Below are 18,740 nucleotides of genomic sequence, written 5' to 3'. Positions count from 1 at the left end.
TTTACATTGATTCCGAACTACAAAAACAGCTTTTTAAATGCAAGGGTTGAAGCTTGTCAAACAAGTAGATCTATAAAACTTCTTGTGCTCTTTTTTTAACAGAGTAAACAATCTTTTCAACAAATATTAACTTTACACATAACGGAAACTGGGATATCAGTTAATATCATTATAATCTGATAAACAACATTGTGATGGGTCATACCGTGAAGAAACGAATCGAAGAAAAGATTTGAGAATAGGATGACATAATTGGGTTAAGTAACGAGTTAACGAACATAAACTGAACCTCGTGGCACGAGGAGTGTGGGCCGATGGAGAGAGTGTGTGAGAAGGGAAGTAAACATTCGGCGGAAGGCCTCTGACGAGAAAGTGACCGAAGCGGCAACTTTTACTGCGATCACGAGGTCAGTTTCACTCTCGGGTGATTTTTCATCCAAGCCGAATACAATCAAAATTGACAGACGAGAGGAAATGCTTGTTTTGTATATTGCAGACCACCTCCGGAAATTTATTGTAAGGGTGTCAGGTCATTGAAGAAACTATTTGAGTAGAATTAATAATAATGAAACTAAATCTTTCCAGGATTGATTCCTCGCCATAGAATATCTACTCTCAGACATCTCCATAAAACAGATATGTGTATTTTGAATATCCAGACACCACACACTCGTCGCAAACTTGCAGACATTAAATATTTTGCATAAAGCCATTAAAGAAAGTTTCGTAATACATTGTTTTGATAAAAATAAACACAGTTTGTATTTGAATTTTGCATTACAATTAATATCACCAAGTCTAGTTTGGTAATCCATTGTTTAGGTAGCAGAACATAAATCACATTTTGTATTAATGCCATGTAAGCTACCTACTAATGCATTTTATGTAGCTGGATGAGAGCACGATGATCAATGAAAATTTGCAATTCTTCGCAATTGTAACTTCACATTTAATTCCATATTTTGATTAAAATAACTAAGTATATATACGTATTTACATATCCAACACTTCTTAATGCTGGTCCCCGTGGCGGATTGGTTAGCAAATCGCGCTACGACGCCACGGGTCGCGGATTCGAATCCCGGCTTGGGCATGGATGTTTGTGAGTGTCCATTCATCAATTTCACCATGTCATCATCATCACTCATCCCACGACCAGCTTCATTACAGGCTGGAATCATGAAATTTGGCAACGCTGTCTCGCCGGCCTAAACATCAAGCTACATAGCATGGGCGCGAATAGCAAAATTGACGTTGACTCTTAAAGAAACAAGGGAATCTGTGTAAAATGTTTTTCTTTTTCCAAATCTGGACAGAAGATTGACATTACGATGTAAGTGGAAAACAATTAACAACAGAAATATAAATTTTCCGTTAAATAACTGGAAATAAGCAGAAAACGCCAGTCAACTTTACATTTCATACGCAGTATGGAACTTTCAAATAATGTGTAGTTTGCCCTAATTTTATTTGCCAGCATTTCGGAATGGCGTTCGAACCTCTGTAACAACTAAATATTTAAATGACCTAACACACTGGCCTTAAAGTTCTAAAAGTAAGAAGTACAAAGTAGTTGTGGATGTGATAAACATATAGCCCATTTATAACACCATTAAGCCTTGTTTCCATGATTTGAAAAACTCAATATGCTGATCAAGGCAGTAATTTATTTTATTATAAAACATAAACTAAACGTAACGTTTCAACCTTCTAGCAAGGTCTTCTTCATTATGTACTTGGTGCAGAGTCTGAAGAAGACCTTGCTAGAAGGTTGAAACGTTACGTTTAGTTTATGTTTTATAATAAAATAAATTACTGCCATGGTCAGCATATTGAGTTATTCAAATATAGCCCATGTATGCACAAGGCTAAAATAATGCCGAGTGCTGGTGACTATGTACTCCCTGCGAAGTGGATAATTTTGCATGGTTTAGAAATTAGAAGGTGTTATAGTTCCGTTGTTTTTCTGTTGCGGAGGTATGTTTGTGGTTACAGTGAAGGAATTAGTGTTTTTCTGTTCTACTGTTTTTTGTTAGGTTAGGTAGTTTTATGCTCTAGAGGTTTGTTTGGGTTTGTATTGTTTCCAGAATTCTTGTTTGAGTGTTGTAGTTTAACCCTTGTGCAAGTAAGAGCTTACCGTGTGGTGCCTCATACAAACAACTTTTCTCAGCGTGGAATTTGCTTTTGGCGTAAACATGTTTTAAGCTTCTATGTCTTGCTTATAGCTCTTCGACGTCGCTAATTTATTTTGCACACGATAATTAAGAATATTAATGACATCAATATTGGATATTTAGTATAGACTATTTGATGATGTGAAACGTACGGAATGCTCCGTGCTAGTATGCGGCTAAAAAAAATGTAATGTATATTTTTCACAACTTAATAACATACTGCTTTACTTATGAAAAAATAACGTTGAATACACTAGCGAATACAATTAGGCCGAATGAAGTGATTACAGGATGAATAGGCTGCATAAAATTATTACTTTTTTACGTCTGTAAGTTCATTCTCTAATGTTTCTTCCGAGTAACATCGGCCGGCTGACATTACGATTTACAGGGTTGCCAAATTGAAGCTTCCGGCCTCCCTCGGATTAAAGATGGCCGTGCTCATCCCCATCTTCGCAAATTAGTCAAAAGTGGCACAAAAAGCGAAGTAAAATAAAGCAAATCAATCAAACACTTCTTAGTGCATAAAAATCCATTCCGTGCACGTAACACAGTGGTTAGGTTCCCACTTTAACATGCAAGTGTAGTCCCGATTAGCCTATCTGAGCATGAAGTGGACATAACAGAAAATTTACCAAATTTTTAGAAACGGGATCGATAATGTTCCAACTCTCGTCTTTGGAGAGTTGTCCCATCGTCGCGTTTCCTCGATCTGATGCTTCTATCTAATCAAGTGCATCGCTGAACTTGCTCACAAAAAAAGAGAAACTGTGGTATTTAAAAAAACGGGGCCAGTGGTATGAAAATTGCGTCTCTTTTTCTTCACTTTCCACGTTGCGTGTAGCACAGTTTCTTTTTACCTGAATGTCCTCTGTCTTCGCATTTCGTAGGCAATTAACGCACTTTCCTCAGGGAATTTCCTCCCAGGCATAATTGGGATTCAACCTACAGACCAGCTTTCCGAAAACTGAAGTAGCTTGGTCAGATTTTATGCGATATTAGGCGCAGTGGCGGATCCAGGAATGACACTTGGGAGCAGTGGCGACGATTGGGTTTCAAAACGGTGGGGGGGCAAGGTACTAGAACTGGGAGGGGGGTGTTCAAGGACAGTTTACTTTCCCTTGGTAGATAAGTTTAAGCATAGTGCGGGAGCAAAAGTGGCAAAAAGTGGGGGTGGGCAACTGCCCCCCCTAAATCACCGCCACTGATTGGGAGGGGTGATTTTACCTGCGGAAGTCCAGTATAACCAATATTTAAATAGTTTTTATACAAACAATATATAGCACTACTCCGTGGTCTATTAACGTGCACAGGATGAAAGTAAGGATACTCTGGGTTGGAATTTCGGATAAGTAAAAGATGTTTATTATTTTCTTCCATCATCTTTCCCTTGTTTTATTGATTGATTTGTTTCATTTTGATTCGCTTTTTGTGCCACTTTTGGCTAATTTGCGAAGATGGTAATGAGTGATGACATGTAAATTGATGAATGGACACTCACAAACATCCATGCCCAGGCCAGGATTCGAACCCAGGACACCTGGCGTCGAAGTTCTATGTGCTAGGCGCTTTTCGTTGTCGTGTTAAATCTAACCACCATTTTAGGATACGACACAAAGAGGGGAAACTAGAAACAAGGGCCTTATTTCAGAATCATGTCGCCCCTGTTGAGCCACAAAAAATTAAAATATATCATATAAAGCATTAGGGTCTTTATTAATTTAGTAATTTTGATTTGAAATGTAGATTATTACGATTATTACCAGTAGATCTAAATACAGAATTAGAAACAAATAATAATAATAATAATAATGATAATTGAAATTCGGTTATACAATATCTACGAAATATCCATAATATGCATCCATAATGTTTTACCCTAATGAAATAAAGGAATATCTGATACATACAATACTGAGATACAAATAAATACACATAGATTAAATATACTGTATGCAAAAATCTAGAGCACGCATAAGGAATTTTCAGGGGCTATCAACCTCATCGCCCTCCTCGTGGATCTGCGCTTGTTTAGGGGTAAGGCAGGGAGAATATGAGGAAGTTTGTCTTGCTCCCGTCACTAGATGGCTTTGTAAAAATCGAGAACGACAGCGGACCCTCTAGAAGAGCGAAACAAGACAGATTTTCTAAACCATATAAGGTGTAACATGGTATATATGTATACAGGGTGTAAGAAAAATATGCGGGTATATTTCAGGAGTGGATTCCTCATGATTCACCTGCTGGTTAAAATTTGAACTATTTTTTTCATCAGCATTGGATTAATTAGTAGGGACTGCAGCTAACTACGGTTTGCAGGAGCGTGTTCTGCTTCGCCCCACTCACTAACTTTCTGTTCTTCTCTGCCATTACACGTGACCTTGATCCAGAGATTCCCGGGATATATACAGGGTGATTGGTAATTCGACCTATTCCTGGAAAGGGGTAATACTAGAGTCGTTTTCACGTTTAGAAGACACAATGGGCTCTTATGGGCAATGCTTTTCTTATGGGAAATACGAGCGCGCTGTTGTCAAATTTCTGGATTTACAAATTTAGCTTAAGTAAAATCGGTACCTGCAGTTTTTCAGGAAATTTTGTAGAGAATACGATGGTGAACACAAAAAACTGGTAACTTGCTTACATAATTTTAGATAAATTAAAAACGCAAATTTTCTGTGAAAACACAATTTTTACATTGTTTTCATTCCTAACGTTGAAACATGCCGTAAAATTGAAGTTTCATTATGAAAAAAATTGACACTGTTTTTTAATTGTCATAGGTGACGGTGGTACTCAGAATTTATCAATACTTTAAAGCATATTTGCATTAAAAAATATTCAAATAAAGTATGTGGAGATTTTTTATATTCGTGCAGTAGAAAATGTCGTCGCTGGCCATTTTTTGTTCTGTAATTCCAAGTAAAAACTTCCAGCGACAAAGTTGTGGAGAAAATAATGAAATTATTTTTTATAACCACTCAAAGGTTCCCAGAAATATTACTTCCATGCATTTGGAGTTTCTTTTTAACCCGAACCGCGCGCGAAGTAAGGAGCCGTTGTCTGGCCATCTTGAGCTGACTCACCGCAGCATTCCGGCTAATCACCACCAAGTTTTCGAGTTCTTTTATTTCCATTCAGTAAAAATATCAACTTCATGCTGCTTGTTATAATAGAATTGAAATTACTTAAATTTAATAATTGACAATTATTTCCAATGCTGCTGTTGTGATCAACATTAGTGCTGTCGCAAATACACGTTGTTTTCGTTTATATTACTGTCGACATTAATACTGAAATGAAGATCACCTTTCCAACGTACACATAAATTCATAGACACCATATTAAACCTTGAAAGGCTTTCCAACACGTGACAAAATATGGGGCTTCAAGATAGAAATATGACATGCCTTGCTTGAGTCATTCACGTCTTATCAGTTCACGTGGGCCATAACTCATTTGTTTGTTTGGGTTGCAACTTAATCTAACCCATGTGCCAGGTTCCCCTTACTTGAGTGAGAGATCTGCTTTGGTATGTTTAGACTTTTTCCCTCTCTCGAAAAAGTGTTTTCAGTTGTGTGATCGCTCAGTGATTTTTACTTTTTTTTAAGAAAAACTAAATATGCTGACCAAGGCAGTAATTTATTTTATTAAAAACAAACTAACGTTTCAACCTTCTAGCAAATATAAATTACTGCCTTGGTCAGCATATTTAGTTTTTCATAATCATGGAAACAAGGCTTAATGGTGTTACTTTTTTAAGTGATTTCTGAAGTGTCATATTCGTGCATTACATTCGCGTGTGTAGTGATCGCAATGGATCATAGTAAAAAGGGTAACTGTAACGTTCACAGTATAATATTAATATTAATAATTACATATAATTATCATTATATATACAAAATATGTAACACCTTCATTGTGAAGGAAGGTCATCATTTCCGGGCGACATGAGCTTGCGCTGTATTGGCAACACTGTGCGGTTTCTCCATAAGCGCCGTTGTCTCTTCTGAACGTGAAAACGACTATAGAGCACATTTGCAACAAATTTGACCCTATGCACCAGGGGACGGAAATCAATGGGTTTCGAGTTATTGCAGTTTGTAGATTTTCGTGACATATTCCGATTTGCGACCAAAAAACTACTAATTGTGAAAAAAACTACTACACCCTGGGCACTCAATCGACATGTTACTAACAGCTGACGAATGAGTGACTACTGGGGAAAAAAATTCATGCCCAAAATTCCCATACGCACAGAAAGAAAGAGTCATTGGAGAACACGTCATGAAGAAATTTGGAAATTATCGTTTAAATCGAAGAGGATTACTCAAAAAAATGGTAACACACTTAGCGTAAAAATTACGGATAAAACTTCCTCGTTTCATAAGCTCTCCAAAAATATACAAATGTTGTCAACTGGAACACGGGTTGGGGGAAAAATTTGAATATAAAGCTAAGAAGGCGCGTTGTAGACCCCCCATCATCTGACAAGAATTCTGTGGACGGACGAATCCAAATTCGACCGCGATGGTATTACGAATTTTCATAATGCGCATTTTTGGTCCCCTAAGGGTCATAACCCCAGAAAATCTAAAAAACAGGCTCACCAGAGAAAATTCTCGCTAAATGGGAATCGTCCACAATCATGTGATCGGGCCATTCTATCTGCCACAAAACCTAAACGGCATTACCTACGAAAAGTAAGGGAAGAATTGATGACGCTCCTGGAGGATGTGCCGCTCGCCACAAAAAGGGGTAAGATTTACCAATGGCTACCCAGCCCGCTATTTCCGGGGTGTGCGACAGTGGCTGGACCACAATTATCCCATGCGATGGATTGGTCGAGGCGGCCCGACCCCCTGGCCGGCGAGGAGTACGGATTTGACGCCATGCGACTTTCACATTTGGGGTCACATGAAAGAGTTAGTCTGCAGTACACCAGTGGATTCCCAAGAAGAGTTTAGATAGAGAATTGTGACAGCCGCCCAATACATAAGAGACGGAGTGTCAACGCCAGTGACTGTGTCTGAAGTACGCCAAGGCTACGTGCTTGCAAACGTAACCGGAGAGTCATTTGAACAGGATTTGTAGTTTTCGTAACAGTTAATTCTGACAACCTGGAATCATTAAAATGGTAAATAACATTATTACTTCACTCATTTTCGTTCCTTTATTTCTCACAACCGACAACTTCTTTTCACTTTACAAACAGATCTACAACGCGCCTTCTCCGATTTATATTCAAATGTTTCCCCCAACCCGTGTGACAACATTTGTACATTTTTGGAGAGCTTATGAAACGAGGAAGTTTTTTCCGTAATTTTTACGCTAAGTGTGTTACCATTTTTTTGAGTAATCCTCTTCGATTAAAACGATAATTTCCAAATTTCTTCATGACGTGTTCTCCAATGACTCTTTCTTTCTGTGGGTATGGGAATTTTGGGCATGATTTTTTCCCCCAGTAGTCACTCATTCGTCAGCTGTTAGCAGCAACATGTCGATTGAGTACCCAGGGTGTAGTAGTTTTTTCACAATTAGTAGTTTTTTGGTTGCAAATCGGAATATGTCACGAAAATCTACAAACTGCAATAACTCGAAACCCATTGATTTCCGTCCCCTGGTGCATAGGGTCAAATTTGTTGCAAATGTGCTCTAGTATCACCCCTTTCTAGGAATAGGTCGAATTACCAATCACTCTGTATCGGGAAGGCACTTTTCGTAACTCGAGTCAAATCCTAAAACATGACCGGCTTACTGGTGCACCAGACGAGACTGTGGCAAGCCTCGATGTTGTCTCCTTACCATCCATAATACAGAACGAATGCGAGAATTCTTCAGTCTCAGCCAGCCTCCGTGGCGCAGGGGTTAGCGTAGCATGCTAGGAATCCTAATGTCCTAGGCTCGAACTCTCGAAAACATGAATGTTTGAATTTTTTCCGTTCCTTCATCGATTTCACCAACTCTCCATTCATTCCCATCGTCGCGGTTAACCTAGATAGGCAGAAAAGCACGTAGTGTCATGGACGTCTGCAGAATTTTTCCCAGAGAGGGGCAAGCAAGGATTTTTTCCAAGGAAGGGGGCAAATTTTCCCTCATAATAGTGATACCTCCTCGAAAAACACTATTTCTGTCTGAAATTATCATGTTCCTTCAACGCATTCATAATAATTAACATAAATTAATATGACTTGAATGAAATTGTGTGAAATATATAATTTTTATGCGGACATTAATTTTCCAGGGGGGCGTGGCTTTCCCTTGTTCCCCCCTTCCTGACGTCCACGCGTAGGATAACCAAAATACAGATATAAATTATATCCTGACCTCGTGGATCGTTAGAGTAATCCGCCAACTATAATTTATCTTACCCTTCTCAACAGTAACAGCGACACACGTTGTCCCGTCATCATCTTGACGTCGAGAAATGCATGTCACTAACCTGCTTGCCGTCTAGGCACGCAACGATATTTCTTTCTCGCCACATACTTACACGCGAAAGTCGTGCGAACTGAATCCCCTCCTCAGGCAACGAAAGAACAGCTCGTTCTTCTCGTATTTCAACAGTTCCTTCACTGAAATGCCCCATTGACTGCAGCGCCGTTTGCACTATTCACCAAACATAACAACATACGAGGGCTGGGGCATAAGTCATGGCAACCATATTTTTCTTCTCAAAGTTAAACAGTGTTACCACAATATGATAGTTTGTCCCGGAGAACATTGCACCCGTAGTATGTGGACACGTCACTAGATGGCAGTGTGAAGAACGGTTATTGTACAGAGAGTAGTGGTAATTCTTTGTTGAGCCAACCGCCGTTCCAAGGCGATATCAGCGTTCGTCTATCAAAAAAGCCGTTCTTCGGGGGAGAAATGGTGGAGAATGCCACAGGGAGCTGGTGGAAACTGTGAGGAATAGTGTCCTACCGTAGCATGCGCCTTTTTGTTCCTGTAATTCTAATTTATGTTTCCTGACTTGTAAACACATATGACACGATGATAAGTTTAAGGATGTTTTGCTCGCTTCCCGCATTCTCGCACTTTTGCACCAACCCTCGTATTTTTTTTATATAAAAAAAACATAGGTATTGCTGAACATTAGTCAGTCCTTTAGCATGTGATGTGCAATTTGATGCTCTTGGGCAATAAGTGATTTAAAACGACATTATTTTCGTAAGTTTTACAGTAGAAGATGAACATAATTTACTATGTGTGTGTGTTTGCATAATTTTGCTCTGTATTCTTCATTGTTCAAAAAGTTCAGATTGCTTATTATTTTAAAATAAAATATAATAGTTGCATCTCTATTTCGAAACTTGAGACGAGACCGATATCAAGACGGCTGTTTGGTCCGCATGTTCTGGTGGACAAGAAGTGGTTGCTCGGAATGTATATTAAACACCACTGCTTCCTCGGAAAGTATGTTGTTGATCGGAATGTATATTTAAACACCACTGCTTCCTCGGAAAGTATGTTGTTGATCTGAATGTATATTAAACACCACTGCTTCCTCGGAAAGTATGTTGTTGCTCGGAATGTACAGTATATTAAACACCACTGCTTCCTCGGAAAGTATGTTGTTGCTCGGAATGTACAGTATATTAAACACCACCGCTTCCTCGGAAAGTATGTTGTTGCTCGGAATGTACTTGTATATTAAACACCACTACTTCCTCGGAAAGTATGTTGTTGCTCGGAATGTATATGAAACACCACTGCTTCTTCGGAAAGTATGTTATTGCTCGGAATGTACAGTATATTAAACACCACTGCTTCCTCGGAAAGTATGTTTGGCACATTCAACTTCGTTTACTTACAACGCTGCAAATAATTGTATCCAATAAATTCATATAATTATTAGTCTCCAATTTCATCATACTACCCATCGTATAGGAACTTTTCAACGCTCATTTTGACTTTGTGCGCAGGAAATAATTAATTAATGCAACGATGGAGAGTAAAATTCGATGGTTCTCTAAGATATTTCTGTTTACTTGAGTTTTACAGCTGCCATAGGTAGTACGTTTAGGAGGAAGAGGGTCGATCAACTCTTATATACAGTTTGGACTTGTTTATTGTTTCATGTCAGTGAATTTTGTTTCATTGCAAGTCCTGACGAATAATATGGAATACTTGGAAGACGATGTTGCAGAAGAGGAACAGGGCTTAGAGGAGCCGCGGTCATTCATTCACTTTTCCTAAGACAAACTGAAATGTCACTAATTCTGTTACAATATTAATTGTCAAGGAAGGATAGTTTTTTGCCTTTGTATAATATGGCAGTTTATGTGTTAAGCAAAAATGTAACACCCTGTCTGCATATTACAAATTTCCATTTTCGTTGCTGTTGTGTAAATTATATACATTTAGGAAATTTTTGTTTTTAGTAAAGTTATTTTTTTTCTCATTTTCAGGTGAACCCTGGAAGTAAGGCTGCACAGAAAGGCGTAAGGGAAGGTGACGTCATTTCCTCCATTAATGGACAATCCACGAAACTTCTTTCCAACAGCGATGCTCATTCCCTCTTGCGGAACGCCGGGCAAACACTTCGCCTTGGTCTTAACGAGTAAGTAATGTTAATAATTTAGTAATGAGTTGGTTCAATTGCAACGTATTTTATTCTCGACAATAGTAGCGGCTTAGTAATAGAGCCAAAAGAAATTCTAGCGTTAAGGTTCATAAAATAAGAGTGTGCCGTATTCTCTAATTTATTCATGTTCCTTTCGTGGGCCAGAAGTGGTTGCTCGAAATGTATATTTAACACCACTGCTTCCTCGGAAAATATGTTTGGCACTTTTCAACTTCATTCGTTTGTTTGAATCTCTTATAATCATGTTACGCAGTTAGACAACCTTAATGACAAGGAATTAAGCACACCATCTCCAAACGTTATGAAATCCTTTTATGAATTTGAAAGGCTTAACCGTTTCGAAATATGTGTGTGTGTGTGTTTTGGGGGTGTGTTAACCTCTCTACAAGAAGTTGAAAGGAGGTTTCTTTGTCATTTAATGAAAATACAAAATGCAACACAATTAAGCTTAGCGTAATTACGTGAGAAATTTCCCAGAGAAAGATCATTTGAGTGGTGCTTTGATTATGAAACTGCACAATGGAATCTGATAAAATGATTAACTGAGTTGAATGCGTATTGTCATTCTTGTGCCTCGTTATTTTTACATGGCTGTAAATTATATTACGTCGAAATCTAACTTGTAAGGCCGAGTATGTAATGTAAACACATGATGCTGAACTCGAAGCATTGAGGTGAGGTATGTTTCACTTTCACTACACATCAAATGACTGCAAGGCACAAGAAATTGAAAAGGTTCCCGATTGTAGCAGTGAAGTCGCTGCTGCTGTTACAGCACGCTGTAATTCGTAGGATGGATAACAGATGGCACCACAATCCGTGCACCGAAGAAATATTAAATCCATCACAACTACCATCGATTTATGCAAATAAAATCTTCTGTTAATAAAAGTTTTGGGAAAAATTGTCGTAAATGGGAATAAAGGAAGAATAAATTATGTAAGCTCAATAGTTTTGAACATTTATTTACGGCTTAATAATAGTTTTCTTCATCTTAGACTTAAAGGGACTTTACGGATGTTCTGGAGTAGGCTACATATGACGTGATGACTTTATACACATTATCCTAATATCTGAACACGAAAATGTGTCCCAAGTTGTAATTCTACCTTGGACTATTTGATTATAATAGCGAAAAAAAAAAAACAGGCGCGATAACATTCGTTGTTTTTTCCATGAAGGAATAAGTGTCAGTTTTGGCCCTGATGTTTTTTTTATTTATTTACTGGCTGCGGCGCTGCGACATTCTCGAAATTTTAGCGAAACCGTGATTAAACCTGACCGTTTCTACAGAAATAACCGATACAAAGAACCCCCTCCACCCTCTTAATTCGATCTTTACTTGTATATGGCTAGGTACAGCCAACGGTAAATATAATAGTAGGCAAATTGTCCATAGCTATTTTCTTTCCCTTTTATTCTTCATGCTGTTTTGAAGAATGCAATCTCTGTTGATGCGAAGCAGATGCTTTCCTCTGCTTATTGACTTTTTTTTAATTCATGGTTATTATCACATTGTGGAAACAAACTGAATGAACGTGCTGTTGAACAATTCTACTATTACTTTTTGCCGTTGGATCAGGGGGACGCGAGAGGGTGCTTGCGGGCCCGTTAATTTTCTTCCGCACCCCCTACGTTAAACTGAAAACAATAACCTTTATTATGCCATGTCGTCATATTGAGCACCGAATGTTAGGAACTGAAGTAAGGATATTATTATTGTATGCAACACTCTATAAAGATCAGCGGCCGTTTTTTTTCTTTCGTCACCATTGTTGTTATGAATTTTTCCTTCTTTGTTTCTCCTAGTGGTCTGTTGGTGGTTTTTGATAATTGCCTATAGCATAATGTGAGTTTTTTTCTTTTTTGCATTGTCGACAAACGGTTTATTTTCCACCTACTTGTTCTTCCTCGTATTGGAGCAAATGTTTCAGCTGCTTTCAAGGTATCATCAGGTCGTTGGTTGATTTGGTGTTGTAAGTCCACTTTATGCACAGTAAGGCTAATCGGGACTGGACCTCAGTTTAATGTGGGATCCGAACCACTATGTGCCTCCACCGTATCACCAGGTCGTGCTCGGGAATTTATTTTATGAGTTGTAACATGAAGTGTAGTTTTCTTGTTAATACGCTCTATGTATTTGTTCCACGTAACATGCCTATATATAAAAAAGTAAACGTACCATTTCAGGCTTTTTCGAAAACAGTTAGGAAGAGACCCAATGTTCACGAAGAAATTTTTGAGTTGGTTGTTGGGGATAGTGCGGCAGAAGGGATTTTAACGAAGACGAAGTTGCTCGCGTTTTGTCCTGAAATGGCAGATGGAAGGTACATATTATGTACTATGTAGAATGTATTTGTAACTCCATTGGTTACATTGAAAAGGCTCAAAAATTTTGTTCTTAAAGGCAAGGATAATTTCTTTTTTGTATTTCACTACATAGTAAACTGTAATGTGTATCTGAATGTTTACACTGTATGACAACTTTCTTGGAGTTTAAGACCTAATACATAACATAATGGACGTCCAGGGGGAGGGTAGGGGGGGCACAGGCTCCCTGGTAAATGAATGTCAGTCTAAAGTTATATATTTCACGTGTATAATTTAATTTCAGTTAGTAATTTATGTTAATCAGTGTCGGCGATTAGGGGTGTTTTTGCCTCCGCTATTTGCTACTTTGGCCCCGCACTATGCTAAACCTACCAAGGGAAAGTAAACTGTCCTTGCCTCCCCCCCCTCCCGTTTTGAAAGGTTGCATGCCTGTTTCATGTTTTCCGTATTTTCAGCATCACAACCCCTAAATTTCTTTCCGCACCCCCTAAGCACCCCTAGATGATTAATCCTGGCGCCGCCGCTAACATTATACGTGGTTCGGCAGAGGCACAGCTGGAGATGTATTCAAGAATCTACTCCTTTGCCCCGTAGCAAGTAAGAAAAAAAGAAACAAAGGTTCTAAGCCGACATCACAAGGGAAAGTCAACTTGAGATTGAACGCCCAGAGAATAAATAATGTTGGGGAAGGAAAACATTCAACAGTCCGTTTTCCACGAGTGTGTGTGTGTGACGTGACGAGCTCTCTTGATGACGTGCTTCCGGTTTGGGTGTTTATTGTGGTATCTGCTCTTTCGAACGCTTCATCCGTATTGGCAGACTTTGTACTATCTGTCCAGAAAATAAATGCTCGGTGGATGTGGCCAGATCTGGAACTAACGTCTGTATGACAAATTATTTGGAACATGTAACAATGCCACTTTGCATTTGCAATACAGGAGATTTGTCACATTAGATCAGACTGGAGAGAATAAGTTACCAGAGAAGTCTAGTTCTGATTGGCAGACAAGTCTATTCCAGGTATGTTAACGAAGTTTGCAAGATTGCTGACGACTCTTTAAGACAAAATTTTAACTTTGTTTGATCGAGTCAAGAAGTGGGAAAGTGGTAAAGAGCTGGCCCAGTTGTCTGAAGGTCACAGGTTCAAATCTGTTGTAGAATCGACTTTTTTATTTAGTAGAATTGTTGCTTTTGGACATTTATAAGATGGAGAATATGAAAACGCTTCTTCTGATAAATGTATTTACTTGTCGATATCACTTCTGATGTGTTTTTCCACTTAACTTCTCCAATTCTCAATTACGTCCTACACGAGGCAATAAGGGGAACAGTGAAATATTCGTGGCCCAACTGTGAGGTAAAATAGAGGTTGATTTATATATATATAGTCATGAAAACCCTACATCTCGTTTACAAATTCCTGGGCACTCCGCTGCAAATCAACTAAGGATGACGTCATACTGCTGATGGAACATTCGCGTTGACTGTGTGAATTGTGGTTTCAGGCAGAGAGTGCGATGCTTGCCAATCATTGAACTGCGCATGCTCAGCTCACAGGCTTCTGTAAGTAAGACTGTTGAATCATACACGACATGGGCTATCCTGTCTGTGACCGAATTCTAAATTCCCTCCTATTCAATATTTAGTCTTAACAGTTTCGAAAAACACCAGTTTAATTGTAATATTCTGTTCGAAATATTTTCTATGAACATCAGATAAAATAGTGCAATATGGTTTGAAGACATGAGTATAAGCAATAAATCAAGAAGAACGGTGTGGTCGAGTCATTACGATACCTGCCCACCACACGAAGGGTCGCCAGTTCGATTCTCCCCGTGCAGCACTTTTTTTTTAAAACGATAGAATGCGAATTAATGTAAGTCTGTGAAATATTTATTGCGTATTTGATGACAAATGTTTTTAATTTTTAATACAAATTGCAAATTGTTTTGAAACTGCTCAATACAAAACCACTTTAATAAATTTGAAACCATAAAATGCGACGAATAAAATAAATGTAATAACACAAACAATAAACAGTGTATAATTTAAAACTAGTGTTTGCATGGCATTGATGGAACTATATTTTATGCTTAGTGCATCATTGGTTTACTGTGCTATTAAATCTTGCCTCTAAATCCAAACACAGACGCAAGTGTTAATGCTGGATTTGTTAAAGTGCGCGTCAAATCTCCTGCATATGACCTTGAACGACTGAACAGCACCAGCGAATCACGGACGTGCAGCGTTGCCTAGTTCAGAAGCTGTTTCACCTCGCTACTAAATCGTGTACCTGGCGCTCGGATATAAATAGATTATTTCAAGTGTCAGTAGTTCAACAGATGGAAAGATAATGAATTTGCGAGTATGTACGGGAAAGATAATGAATTTGCGAGTATGTACGAAAAACAAGCGTGATTGTAGCTTATACCGTTCCCTCTGTAGAAGCAATGTTATTATAAACGTATTTGCATTGTATCCTTTTTGCTCTCCCTTCGTTCCTGTTGCATTCTGAAACTTTCCGATTAGCTAAGGGAACAGGGCACGTTCGTTCCCAGTGATGGCAGAAGAAGTTGACGGAGAGGATACCGTCATTGTTCGTTTTTTTTCCATGTGTTTAGTGGGTGTGTGCAGATTGTCGTTGAGTAAACCAAGTGGTAGTGATATCGAGAGAAGAGGGAAAAATACAGTGTTGTACGAAGCCAGGCACGACAGGTGATTTTTCAGGTGTAAAAAAAAAGTGTTCGAGTGACGAACAAAGAAGTAAAATTGACTTTAAGAAGTGCCAGGATCTAACAGCTCAAGTGTGTGGTGTGAATCAAGCTACCGTTTCTCGGATATGTTCGGGGGCAAAACAATGTGGATCGGGGCCTGCTCCAATGTTTCAATAACCTAGACTAGAAAGCACATTAATATACCGAAAAGAACGACAAATTTAGATGACTTTGAAAGAAGACGTAGTTCGTAGAACAGTCTTTGAAATTTACGATCGTGGCGAATTTTCTACTACCAAAAAGATAACGTACTCTTTACGGGACAAAATATCTTACAAAGGCTCTACAACTTCCACCTTGAGAATATTGAAAGAATTATGCAGTCCCTAATCAGGTATGTTCTTTTCTCCCATTATGTTTATTATATGTTATATTATCTAATGTTCCGTGCTCTCCGTGACAAGGCGTTTCGCTCGACCACGCTGTCTCTTTCCGTGTGAGATTTCGACATGGCACCGCTGCAGTGCGCTGCTATTGGCTATCGCCATATGCAGGAGATTTGACGCGCACTATAGTAACCCAGTGTCAAGCTGTCGTTTCAAAAAGTGACGTTTATTTCAGTTTGCCATTTATATTCCTTCAGTTTCTATTAAAATAATAAATGATTTATATTGATTCATACTTTGAAAGATTGTGTAGTTTCAGGCGTTGTATGCATGCAGTGAGCGAAGATGATATCGACTTTGTATCACTGCACTCATCATTCCCTATCCACATACAAACGTTTCTTAAAAATTGAAAGACTATCACCACCTCCCCCTAACCCCCCCCCCCCCCCCCCCCGCCGGACAACCACATCCCTTGCTTACAAAATTACTCGTCTCTCCACTGCACGGAGGTTTCGATTGTGGATCCACGTGATTGAACCAATGTGTGACGTCATATAGTCATATATCGTTTCTGCTACACGTTGAGGCAGAGACCACTCTTCCACGACCCTTTGGGTAACGTCCTATTGCAGAGCGATCAAGGAACTAACTTCCTGTGTGTGAATTCTATACCAGGCAAAACAGGCTTTTCTGTGCATGATCCCTACTGCCCTACACTTCCTTTAAATACCTAAAGTTGCATTTATTGTCGAGTAACATATAAAAGTCGTATAACAGTTATAACAGATAACTTCCCAATATGGCAATGGTCCTGGTTTCGCCTCTCGTCAAAGGCAGATTTTTTTTTTTTTACAGTGCAGTACCAACTAGTATATAGGCTACCTAGGATGGAATTAATTACACATATCGGCACGACTGTTATTTTTTAATAACAGTGTAATGGGTTTGAAAGTAACTACTCGATATTGAACTTCTTACAAAATGTGGAAATGCATATGAACGATACATACAGTCTTCCTTTGCAAATCACGCAAGATCAAGAAGCAGTGGAACTTTAATGTGGAAATTCTTAGCAACCACGACAAAAATTCCAGCTTTTTTTTTAAAAGAATATATATATATATATATTGGTTGAGTTATTATTGATTGATTGATTTAGTTTAATTTACTTCGAGTTTTGTTCCTCTTGGCTAATTTGCGAAGATGGGGGTGAATGATGAAATGATGAAATTGATGAATAGACATTCACAAACAACCAAGCCCGAGCGGGATTCGAACCCGGGACCCTTGGCGTCGCAGAGCGATGGGTTGAGTTATGAATAGAATTTCAATTTTTATATAAGTCGACAGAATTAGTCCAGATCTTAACATTATAATTGTGTTTTAAAATCTGTAGCTGTATATAAGAATCCGACTGAGCGACGGCATGGCATGGGTTCGAGTCCGCCTGGGTTCAATAGCTGGGTTCTCGGCCTGTGTATACGGCCGGTGGCAACCCACCATCGTGACGAAATTGGGGAGCTACGAGTGAGTAGCGTAACCCGGTCTCGGAAATCTTCTACAACGGCTGGGGGTTCGACGTGCTGACCCCATGTCACCCCAATAGCGGTTGAAGTACTCGACACTTCTATGTAGGATTGTGGGAGGGAGACAGGCAGTCAGAAGATAGGCCAAGGCCCTTCGAAGTCTGTCGCGCCATGGGTTATTTGTTATTTATTTAAGAAGGAAAAATCTAAGGTGCTTTTCGAAATTAGCAGGTAAAACCATGGATTAAAAATGCATTTGGTATGCACTTCAAACATCCCATTATCCCATGTATTCGAGATTCTGCGGACACAGATATATCACTGTGTAAATGCGGATTCGAACACACACATGTTGGTGCCTCATTCGGAACAAAAAAATCCGTAACCGGTATCGAACACGCATCCTTTAGATCGTGAAGCCGTAACACTAACCACTTTTTTTTAAATATTTATTTACAATTTTTCTTTCATACAGTAATTTTTACATTTTTTTTGGATAACAATAGTTCTTTGTACTTTAACATTCCATCAGCACCTTTAAAAAATGTGCGAATAATATTTTTCTTTTATCTTGAGACACTTTGTTATATTCCTGTTTGACATATATTAAAAATTGATCATGAAAATCTATACCTTTATATATGCAGACAAACAATATATAATGTCCAACCAACCATTGTACACTACGCAATTTAGTACATGGAAAATACGAAAACGTAGGTAACATTATGTTATGCACAGTAAACGCATTGGGATGGGTGCGACAAATTTTACCTAATAACACACATAAATATTTCCATGTTTCACGTGTCCGTATGCATTCACTTAGCCAGTGTGAAATCGAAACATTTTGTTTATACCTAGCACATAGTGGGTCTTGTAACAGTTTTAATTTATGTAATTTCTCTTCCGTCACCACTATATCCTGTACCACACAATACCACGCAGATTTTACCAAGGGCGATAAATGTGGTGCTTGAACATTGTTCCATATCTTGTGCCAGGGATGGGTTGGT

The 18,740-nt window shown here is 38.7% G+C and overlaps 1 protein-coding gene across 9 annotated transcripts in view; it reads left to right on the top strand.

Moving 5' to 3' along the window:
- Positions 1 to 18,740, top strand: part of LOC145994848 (uncharacterized) — a 448,153-nt gene that overhangs the window by 240,826 nt on the left and 188,587 nt on the right. For all 9 annotated transcript variants that reach the window (XM_083131227.1, XM_083131229.1, XM_083131228.1 and 6 more), the window contains one exon: positions 10,589 to 10,740. In XM_083131227.1, the coding sequence (XP_082987353.1) occupies positions 10,589 to 10,740 (152 nt within the window). The remainder of the gene's footprint in view (positions 1 to 10,588; positions 10,741 to 18,740) is intronic.

This window comes from Lepisma saccharinum, chromosome 11, assembly GCF_977018435.1.
Source record: "Lepisma saccharinum chromosome 11, izLepSacc3.1, whole genome shotgun sequence".
In the NCBI taxonomy this organism is placed as follows: Eukaryota; Metazoa; Arthropoda; class Insecta; order Zygentoma; family Lepismatidae; genus Lepisma; species Lepisma saccharinum.
Note: the sequence above shows the minus strand (reverse complement) of the source record. Positions and strands in the feature narration are given on the sequence as shown.